At 32.2% G+C, this 12,012-nt stretch overlaps 1 protein-coding gene across 3 annotated transcripts in view; it reads right to left on the bottom strand.

The window, feature by feature from the left end:
* The window catches only part of CSMD3 (CUB and Sushi multiple domains 3), a gene marked incomplete at both ends in the record, with an annotated part of 1,109,686 nt that overhangs the window by 268,464 nt on the left and 829,210 nt on the right, over positions 1-12,012 (bottom strand). For all 3 annotated transcript variants that reach the window (XM_082600704.1, XM_082600705.1, XM_082600706.1), the window contains 2 exons: positions 7,429-7,616; positions 10,939-11,077. In XM_082600704.1, coding sequence (XP_082456830.1) covers positions 7,429-7,616; positions 10,939-11,077 — 327 coding nt within the window. The remainder of the gene's footprint in view (positions 1-7,428; positions 7,617-10,938; positions 11,078-12,012) is intronic.

Raw genomic sequence — 12,012 nt, 5'->3', positions numbered from 1 at the left:
ATTTTTATTTGCCTTTACTCTTATTGGAAGTAATAATTCATGTCATTTTATGCAATTCATTTTAACAATCTGATTTTCAGTTTCATCATTTGTAAAATAGGGATAGCAATACTTATCTCATAATGCTATTGGTTAACATTTTTTTTGCATTTATAAGTGTGTCTGCTAAAGGGAAAGACAGAGATACTATATTGAAAGAGTTAATCATTGTACCTAGAATAAAGTATTACATAATGAGTAATCAATATTGTCCTATTTAAAAAAACATTGCATAGGTGTCCCTTTTCCTATGGCAGCATAAATCTTTACTTTTTGGAAATAATGGGACATGGAAATTGATCAAGATAGGAAACAGGAAGGGAAATACATTTAGCTGAGATATGGCAAATAGGTTTTATCTCAAGTGCTAAATTACATGGATTTAATAATGGCTACCTGGAATGTAGAGAAAGGATTGCGAGGTCAAGTTCAGTTTCCATGAGAAAGAATGCTGTAATATATTAGCATCATCTGCCCTGAGTATGGTAGTATTTGTGGCATTCTTCCTGTATCTGTTATCCTATGGATCTCTGGAAATGTTTTATTAAATACTAATTCACAATAGAACCTAGCTTTATTGACTTGCTTACAGTTTTCTTCTCTCTTTATCTCCCTCTCCCTCTCCCATTCTCCCTCTCTCCCTCCCTCCCTCCCTTCCTTCCTTTCTTTCTTCCTTCCTTCCTTCCTTTCTTCCTAAACAGGTCTTGTTTATAAGCCTATCACCTTGCAGATATAAGTAGCTACTCCTAAAGAGCCAAGTTCTCACTTGTAAAATGCAGGACACGAATGTGTCTCTAAGGTTTCTTACATTTCAATAATGTTATGATTCTAATTATGTCTTGACTTAAAATAGAAAACACCTCTTTAAGCAACTCAAAATCCATCAGTTAAATAATTAACAGACAATTACAATGTGTAGGCATTATTCTAAGGTACTCATTGTATAGTGGTAAATAAATCGAGTTCTTGCTCTTAAGAAGCTTGTATTTTAGTATATATGTAGGGATTTAGTGGCAGCAATGGGAGTGTGTATATTAAATAAATAAGCAAATAACTGAACAATAAAATATCAAGAAATGATATGACTTTGATAAAAGGAGAAACTTTTGATAGGATAGAAAAAGCAAAAGGAGTAGAAAGCTCAAAATAAGATCAAAAAAGCGAATAAATATAAATAAACTCAGTACATCAAAAAAATGAGAAAAATAAAATATATATGTACCTGAAAATAGGTTCCCATAATATATAAAACAAAAATCATTAGAATTTTAAGAAAAAATTAAAAATTAAGAATTATAATAGGTTTCCCTAACTATTTCAATAATTGCTAGGCCAAGCAGACTTTTAAAAAATGGCAAGGGCATAAATATTTGAGAAATATAATTAGAGAGCTTGATTTAAAGATTATATATAAAAAACTACACCCATAAATTGAATGACACTCTTTTCTCCAAGCACACAGTGAACATGCATAAAAACTGACCATATAAGAGGCCACAAAACAAATCTTAAGATCTGCCAAGAATTGGAATCATACATATCTGACCACAGTGCAAATAAATTAGAAATTCATAATTAAATATAGATTGAAATTTATTATAAGACTTGTAAGCACTTCTAAGTAACTCTTAATCAGAGAAAAAATCAAAATGTAGTTCAATTAGAACAAATTTAGAATTGTATAATAATAAATCTCTACATACCCAAACATTTGCAAAGCAGCTAAAGTGGTACTTAGAGGAAAATTCATAGGCCCCCATAGTTCATATTAGACAAGAAAAAAAAATCTGAAAATTAATAAGTTAAGTATTTCAATAAATTAGAAGAAATAAAAGCAAATCTAGAGAAAATAAAAGGGAATATATAATTTAGGTAAAAGCAATATTAATAAAAATACTAAGCAATGTTAATAAAAAATACAGCAACAGAAAAAGTAAGGGAACACTGTGAACATTTTTATGTCTATACATTTGAAAACTTAGATGAAAATAACTAGTTCTTAGGTAAAGGTTTCCAAAAAATCTAAGACAAAGTAGAAAAACCTGAATTGATTTATAACAACTAAAATTCTACTTCCTCAAATCACCAAGTCCATAGTTTTACAGGGAAGTTCTAGCAAACATTTAAGAAACATATGATCCCTATCTTAAACAAACTATTTTGGTTTAGCGAGAAGGTTCCCCAAATTAGGCAGTTGTATCATTTTGGTCAAGACTAAACAAGGACACTACAAGGAAGAAAAATTATAGACTAATCTCATGGCAATAAATCAATGATAATACACTTTTTAACAGATGGTAATAAATCTATACCATAATTACAGAAATTTAATATGTTAGTATACTCTAATCAGCAAAAATAATTAAAAACAAACAAAAATGAATAGATTGGTTTTATCTCACGAATGTAAAGATGTTTCAATGTTAAAAAATATACATATATAATTTACAACATTAAGAGTTTCACAAAGGAAAACTGTGTGATATTTTTAATAGTTGATGAAAAAGCAGTTGATAAAATTAAATCCCTTTATGATTAAAAAGTTTTAGTAAACCAAGAATAGAGGAGAACTTCCTATAATTGATAAAGTATATCTCTAGGTAGTATAACATTTTAGGTAAGAGTGTTCTCTGGAGCCCACTCTGAATCAAATCTTGCATATGACTTTGGGCTGACTATTTAACCATGTTGTGCTAAAAGTTCTTCACTCATAGAGGTAAATGATTTTTATATGTAATAACTTTGAAATGTCCCTGAAAACAATGAGTTAAAAAATGTTAGTCCTCATTAACATTGCCCCTAACCAATAGCAAATATCATGGTTAAAGGTGAAACATTAGATATTTCTCTTTAAAGTTAGCAATGACACAGGATAATGTCTATCACTGTTTCAATTTGACATGGACTGATAGTTCTACCCAGAGTAGGTAGGGGAAAAGTATGTACAGCCTAGAAAGAAACATAACTGCTATTGTTTGCATAGAAAATCTCCCCCCAAAAAACAACTCTAAGAAAAATTATGATAGCTAATGAAAGAATGAAAGAGTTAAGCAAGTTTGCTAGATATTAGGTAATTGCAAGAATACATGGTGGCCTTATTATTAGCAGCAACCAGTAAAATCTAATATAAAAAATCACTTATTTACAATATCATTTATTTACAATCACTTATTTAATTACAATTTAAATATCACTTATTTATCACTTATTTCCAATTTACAATGGAAACTACAAGACATTTAAAATTTAGATGAGAAAACTTTTATTGTAAAAATTATTGAAAGACACTGAATAAGACATAAGTAAATTGAGAAATATGCCATATTAATAGATGGGAAAATTAAATATCATATATACTTCAATTTATTCCCAAATAATTTATAAACTCAATACAGTCCCAAACTAATTGAACAGGTAGAACAGGCTTAGTTCTAAAATCTAAATAAAAGTTCAAAACATTTAATAAACACCAAGACAATTTTGAAGAAGTATAAGGTAGTGCCTTATTTTAAAGCTATAGTAGAAAAATTCAGAGAAGTCTTGGCCTGGAGACAGAAAAATAGGCCAGTGGAACAGAACAGAAGATTCAGAAGCAGTTACATAGAAACTCGATATTTGACAGCAGTAGCATTATGGATTCCTTGTTTACAAAAAACAAACAAACAAACAAACAGAGAAAAACAAAAAAACCCACATAGATAAGAGAGATTAAAGGTGAAAAGCAAAGCTTTAAAACTTTAGGAAAAAAAAGTTTAAGAAACTGCCTTTATGACCTTATAATAAGGAAGGTTTTTTAATCAAGGCATAGAAAGCACAGACCATGAATAAGAGGAAAGATTAATTATTGATATTGAGTTTTTAAATGTTTATACAGCAAAAGAAACTGGAAATAAAGTGAAATCCTTGCCAAAGATGATAAGATTTTTATTACAACAAAGATAACAGACAAACAATATCCACAATATAAAGAATATTTCCTATAAATAAAAAAAGCAACAGATTAGAAAAATGTGCATGATAGAAATACACAGTTTATAGAAAAGGAAACTTCAGTATGCAAAATAGGAAAGATACTCAACTTAAGAGTAAGTAGAGAAAGGCAATAAAAATAACAATGAGGTAACATTTAACGTCCATGAGATTGACAACTCAAGTGTGACAAGAGCACTGGTTTTTCAAAAATGTGGAGTTTCTTGAAATCACTATCTCAAAAAGATATCTGCATCCTCAAGCTCAATGCAGCATTATTTATAATATCCAAGATATGAAAACTACTTAAGTTGTCCATCAATGGATGAATAAAGAAAAATATGGTATATATAAATACAATGGAATATTATTCAGCCACAAAAAAGAAGGAATTCTGCCATTTGGAACAACATGAATGGATCTGAGAACATTATGCTCAGTGAAATAATGTGGACAGAGAAAAGCGAATACTGTACTCATATGTTGGAATCTAAAAAAAAGAAACCAAACTCATACAGAGAACAGATTGGTAGGTGCCAGAGCCCAGGGCAGGGGGGTGGGGTATGGGTGAAATGGATGAAGGTGATAAAAGCGTATGTAGGGGAGCTAAATTTACCACCCCAAAATGTGTCTCTTTGGCATGAGTATTAATCTAGGCTGATTATTTTTAAGAAACAGAAGACTCAGAAAGTCTTTCTTTTTACCTCCTACTTAGATGCCTAAAGAATTTAGCTAAAGGTTGTGTTCCTAGAATACAGCTATGACCAGAGATATCTGCAAAGAATACAGGCTAGGTACAGTGGGGGAAACAAAGCAGGGCCTAGAGAGCAGAGTCCACTCTTTATCCCCTTGTCTCTGCATAGCCCAGCAAACATTTATTTATCAAACATTTGCTTTTCCATCAATATGAATTTCCTTCCTCCCCTTTGAAGTCCCAAACCACTACTCCCAACATCTTCTTTTGTCTCTAGCTGAAGATGTATATAAGGTGGGGGTGTTTCAGCCATTTTGGCGAGTTATTCAGTTTTCCTAAGTTTCTCCCATGTATACATGTTATTAAACGTCTGTTTGATTTTCTCCTGTTAATCTGTCTCATGTCAATTTAATTCTTAGACCAGCCAGAAGAATCTAGAATAGCAGAGGAAAATTTTTTCCTCCCTGACAGGTACAAACTCCTAGTTATAAGATAAGTAAGTCATGGTGATGTAATATACAGCATGGTGACTATACTTAACACCGTACGTATTCTATATTTGAAAGTTGCTAAGGGAATAGATCTTAAAAGTTCTCATTACAAGAAAAAAATTGTAACTATATGTGGTGATAATGTAACCTAGACTTATTATGGTAATCATTTTGCAATATATACATTTATTAAATCATTATGTTGTAGGTACACCCAAAATAGTATAATGTTATATGTCAGTTATATCTCAATAAAAAAATGTGGAGTTTCTGAAATGCTTTCTCTGCTGTTGAGATATAAATTGGTACAACATCTTCTGAGAGTAATTAGGGGATGTGTAGTTAGATTCAAGAGAGTCAGACCCTTTGATCCAGTAATCCCACTTCTAGGTATACAGATATCTTAGAAAGACTCTCACAGATATGTTCAAGATAGCATGCAAAAGAATGGTCATTTCTTCATGGTTCATAGTGGAAAACTGAAACAACCTAGTGTCTATCTGAAAAATTTATAAATTGCCTGTGATACAGTCATATGATGGAATATCATAAAAAATTAACAAACTAAATCTACATGTCTTTATCATTGATATATCTCAAAAACAATGTAAAGGGAAAAACAATTTTCACAAGGATATGTACATGATGAAAATAATTATTTCATGAAAATAGGATGAAGGAAGCGTACATGATGGAAAATATAAAAATACGTACAAGTGCACATACATGGAAAAGATAAGCCCCAAATTCAGAATTAGGAGGGTACTATCATGAAAGAATCAAGAGCGTCTGAAAATGACCTTGACTGCTCACTATACTTTGTCCAGATAGCCAGTTAGTTGGGTTCTGGTGTATGGTATGGGGAGCCTCTTCCAGTGGGAGAGTTTTGGCATGTTGCTCAAGTTCAACTCTCCATAAGATCAGTGCTTCCTAACCCATAGTCACAAAGCTTTCCCATGATCCCCTGGTTTGGAGCAGCTAGTATTTTCAGACAACTCCAATAAATAGCTGGCACCCTAAATCCTTACTGTTTGGTACCAAATAGCTCATATATTCTCACACTGAGCAGGCCATTTTCTTACTTTGTAAGATGAGAGACCCAGAGAGGGTTCAATCTTTCCATCAGAATGAAATCCATGTCAGTGTTGAGCAGATACCTTGCCCTGGCAAGCATTTCCAAGTAATGATGGACATATTGGAGAGCTCCAAACATCTGTTTCCGGTTGACTTGTGTTTCCTTTCCCTAAAAAAGCCTTCCTTAACCCATGCCATGCATGCCATGGGAAGTTGTGGAATTTATCTTGACTTCCTTTGACAGCCCTGAGGAAACAAACCCTTCTTCCCAGTGCAAATTCAGAAGGAGTTTCAATTGTATATGTAATACTATATTTATTAAAACAAGAATAACAAGATCTGAAGCAAATATGGCACCATGTTTGTCAAGTTGGATGGTAAATACTTTGAAGTTTATTTTACTATTCTGTATAATTTTTAGCTATTGAAAATATTTCATAATTAAAAAAAAGAAAATCTAAGCAGTAAGCAATAAATTCAAAGTATGCATTTTCAGAACTCAAATGATCCCTTTATCAGTATGTCCTTTATGGACTCAACTACTGAAAAATATTAACTTTAAACAACTAAGATCTAATTTGTCCTTATAGTCATTGAATATAAAACTTAAGAAAAATATATTTATAAATATCCATAGCATTGTAATATTGATTCATTTAAATACTTGCAGAAATATTCTAAAATATTATAATCATCATCACACTTTACCCTTTTCTGAATATTGACATATTTAAATATTTTTAGACATTTTCTGAAACATGATTGTCAAAATCCTTTGTGAGTAGTATAATTTGTGAGTATTCTCTTTATCACTGAGAGTAGTCTCTGAATACCTGATATTTGAGTGAATCCTCAGCTTCCAAAAAATGACTTTGTTTTTTAAGAAATATTTTGTGGTCTCAGCCAACTCCTGCAGTATACTAATTGCTTATTTGTTTGCCTGATACATTTCCTTTGGTAGTAATTAGAAAAATGCTAATTTACTTCCCACTCATAGGAAAAGTCTACAGTGAGAGCTCTTTTGTGAGCTGAATTGTAGGTAGTCTGCATTAAGAAATGCATATATTACTAACATCTGACAATGGCCAATACAACATTATTCTCCTGTATAAAATGTTCAAAATTTAAATCATGATGTTAAAATCAACTGTTCACATTTACCTTTATATTCTAAATGAAATCCAGTGTAACTAACAGATCCATCACTCCGAAAAGCCAAATGCATGGTATTTGAGCTGCTTTCTATTCTCTCTGGTAACTTGCTGTCTTGAAAACTTCCAATCAGTGGGCTATTACTGTCTGGTCCATCATATATATAGAGGAAGTCATAGTTTGGTTCTATGCTAAAACTAAAATGAAAGAAAAAGAAAGAAAGCAATAAAGAAAGAAAGGGAGAGAGAAAGAAAGATAGAAAAAAGTGGAATGGTTATTACTAAGGCATTAAGCATAATAGTCACATAATCATATATTAATTCAATCAATATCTTTAAAAATAACAGCAGACCCTGTCAAAATAAGCTAATTTGAAAATTCACCTGGCAACAGCACACTGAATATGCATATCAAATCAGTACTGGAAGAGAGAAAAGACACCTTGATATTTTCAAATATTTCTAAGTTGGCATTGTGTCTATAGGGAATAAAAGTGACTGTAAGGCAAACAGTTTATAAGCTGATGAAAGGATACAGGACTTGGAGTCAGAGCTTAGGTTCAAGCCTTGAGTCTGCCTTTGTTAGCTACATATCCTTATGCAAGTTACTTTATATCAGTAAAATGTGTAAGACATTAACCATTAAAATTTTTTTTCATCCAGATATTTTACATCATAAAAATACAACCTCTTTTTTCTTTGTCAACGGTACTATTTGCCTTGAACTTCAAAATTTAAGAGCATTTTTGCTGTTTTAAAATTCACCTCAACATATCAGATTCAAACAAAAGTTGGAAAGACAAAATTTGCATTTAAATTACTCAAACAAAGCACCACACATTGTACTAGGTATTCTTTTTCCTGAAAGTAAATATATTTTCTTCTTTTAGAACCTAGTATAGGCAAATCAAACCAATACACTCTTCATCAAAATTAAATAGTGTGTGAATAAAGACATTTTAGCATGTAAACTATTCAAATCAATATTTGAATATTGCAAAATTTGCATGATAAACTTCCGTCAAAGTATGAGAATTGTCCCATAGTGATTATAGAACCCACATACTTAGAAGGCAGAAGACATGTAATCATGTGTCTATTACCTAACTCATACTGTGGCAGAGGAAAGGATGGACTCAAGTGGGTCATTAAGAAAAGTCAAGAAGTTCACGATATAAAATAAAACAAATAAACCTTGCCGTTGTTAAACACCCATCAATGGAGAAACTATTTTGTCAAGTTTTATCACCTCTGCATCTAAACAAAAAACTTGCTAGGTTGGGAGATACTATTTCCAAATCCACTAGATTTGATAGAGGTTGTTTCCACAGTTCTAATCCTTTACGTATGCATGTACAAGGGAGAGGAATCTAGCTAGTTTACTTGCACGTAAATAGTGGTGAAAAAGACTGGGATAATGCAGAGGTTACCAACTTCTCATATAAAAGGGACAATGCAACATGAGAAAACTGGGGGACCACCATATTGTTATATTTTGTTTTAATAGTAGCTTCACATGTCTGATTCAGTTAATTACTCTTGAAACCTTTCAGTGAGTATGAGGCCTGAATTTTGATAATGTAGCAGAAGTCAGAGGTTAAGGTCTTATTTCATTACTTACTACCCTTGTTCTGGGGTAAAATACAACTTTCTGAAAGTCATGTCTTTTATCGTTAAGGTTCAATGAGAATTACAACTTCCTTACTTATCTCACTATTGGAAGAATCACTAGAAACAAGTTCTTTGTAAAGGATATAGTAAGTATAGTCTAAATGTACTATCCTTGGAAGGCCAAAAGCCTATTTAACAATAGTAATTTCAGTACTTTTTTAAAAAATTTCTAGTTTGGTTTTAAATAAATAATTCAAAATATTGATTTATAACTTCTCTGAAAATGAGAATAAAACAAAAAACAGTCTTTTTCTAGGAACCTTTAGAATGTTAGCTATAATAATTATTTTTCCTAAAAAGCTGGAAAGATAGTACATTCCAATAGTATGTTTTATTTTACAAAGCACTTTCATAAATATTAACTTGGTCTTGTCAATAATCCTCTGGTATAAGGAAGAGATTATCATTTCCATTTTCCCAATGAGGCCCTAAAACGTCAGTGGTCTCCCTAAGATCACTTAATAAATGACACAGCTGGAAATCAACTTTTGGTCATGTACTTCATGCAATACAGCCTTCTCCCACTCAGTTATTAACTACAATAAATTTTTAAAGTAAACTAAGCCCTGTATCTTACACCCTGACATTTCTAATGTTTGTACTGTCATTTCCTCTACTGTAAAAATGGGAAAAGTAGTACTTACTTCAGGAAACTGTCTTATAACTGGGTCCTGGTATATAACTAACATTGTCATCATTGTTGCTTTGTTATTACCAATTATCAATGTATCACTACAAATTATTGAAATATTTCCATATATTTTTACTTTTTTAAATTTTTCATGAGTTTGAATTATCCTTTTTTTAGTTTTTTTTTTAAACCTGGCTTCAATATATTAGAAAGATTTTTCAGCTTAATATTTTACATAAATACCAAGCACCTTTGACATGCTAGCAGAAGAAGGGGCTGCGTTACTAGAGCCAACAGACATCAGTCTTGGACACTGAAAATTAGGAACATTTCTAGTTAGAAACTCTTTAAGTTGCTGGTACCTAACATTCCCATTGAAATCTTAAGGAAAAGAGTTAGGCCGGGTTTTGTGAAACAGCTGTTAGCTCCATGTGAGGAAACAGAGGCTCATTCATATAAATAATTTACCCAAGGTGACACAAATGACAGCGGCAGAGCTGGGGCTCAAACTCAGTGGTTTCTTTGCCACACGGGAAACTGCATCCTCTACTGCTTCAGTACTAAGCTAACCCTGCAGCTGATACTGCTAAATAACAAATGTAAATTTCGGAACACCTCATGTTAAGTTCTATCAGGAGGCAAGTTCTGCTGAGAGAGTATAGGAAAATGATCCATCAAATTCTTGTCAGCTTGACTTAATGAGACCACCAGGAAGGACAGAAGGTAGAATATGTATCTTCCCAAGTCCAGTGGTGGTGCTGCACCTATGGGTATTTAGATACTTCAAAAAAGTTTTGGGTGGTACACATATGGGAGAAAAAATTCCTTGAAATACTGACCTTTTAATCTTTAAGTTTAGGACAAACAGAACTTTTTGAAACAGTGATGGTAAGTTCAGGGAGGGAGGAAATGTTATAAAGAGATAGCATTTCATGAGAGTCAATAAACTACTCAACCTTTAACATGTCTCCTCTATATTGGAAACTGGTGAAAGATGCTCACTCATCTGTAGTTCTGTAGCCTTCATAACTACATTGGCATCTGTGCTACTATACAGGGATTTGTAAACTGTTTATTGCAAAATATTAGCATTGAAATTGGTAAAAAAAAAAAACTAAACTAAAAAATGTCATGTAGAGAAATAAAAATTTGCCTAGTGAAATGCTAAAGCAAATGAGCAAAAATATTTTTAAAATGTGGAAATGTATGGGAACTCACCTGATAAATGCCAAGGAGATAACATAGTCTGCGTTCACGGTGATAGTCCAGTCACAGTCCCTGCTGTGGGGATATGGGTGAGGGAAGTTTGGTGAAAGAATAAAGCCTGAAGATCCTGTTAAATTGCCTCCACAGGGTGCTTTAATTTAAAACAAACAAACAAAACCCCTTAAGTGATTAATAAAATGTATTATATATCAGTATTTGTGAAAACACTTATCTAAAAAAGTTTAGGAGGTTTTGTACAGATGATTTTTTACAGTACTGGATGCTTAAATACTGCATTATCTTTCAAGAAAGACAATTAAAATACTAAATACATACATACATACATTGAATTTAGCTCCTTTACTGGCTTCAAATGATAAGAAAAAGTTATATTTATATTTCTTTCCCTTTCTATTACTATTTTGTTTCATGTAAAAGAAAAGCATTAAGAAGAGGAGTAAAAATGGTTTCACCCTGGTTACTAGGAAAAAATCTGAAGGTTACTACAAAAAAGATAGAAACAAAACAAAGCAAAACAAAATCTCTAATAATAAGTGGAATAATAGAATATGAGTTATTTAGCTCATTTTCAAATCTTCCCTGCTACCTTTATTTACAGAGGAAGAGGCTTTGATAATGGTTAATGAGTGAAAATGGATAACTATCTGAGAACCTATAGCACTTTACTCCTATACTGAGTGTTAGGATATTCTTAAATTCTAGTTGCCTGACTTGTTGATGAAAACAGACAGTTGTTATTATTGTGGCCCAAAGGTTTCTGTAACACTTCAAAGGAGAGTCTCAAAAAATTGTCAGAGAAATTCAGAGATTAGATTCTTCACGGGATTACTGTCAGAGTCTGTTAAACACAGCTTGATCAGAAAATAATATATTACACAAAGTTGGCAGCTGCAGAAAAATAGAGAAATTAAGAGATGGAGGGCCCTGGTGGTGGAGTGTGACAGTGGGGATGTAAATATAGGTGTGCACACCGAGAAAGAGAGAGATTGAGACTGAGATTGGGATTCTCATGATGTAATGATGTCTCCTACACATCATCACCACATCATCATTGTTATCTGAGTT

The sequence above is a fragment of the Mesoplodon mirus genome (genome assembly GCF_964341445.2).
Source record: "Mesoplodon mirus genome assembly, chromosome: 16".
NCBI lineage: Eukaryota > Metazoa > Chordata > Mammalia > Artiodactyla > Ziphiidae > Mesoplodon > Mesoplodon mirus.
This window is presented reverse-complemented; position numbering and strand designations above follow the sequence as displayed.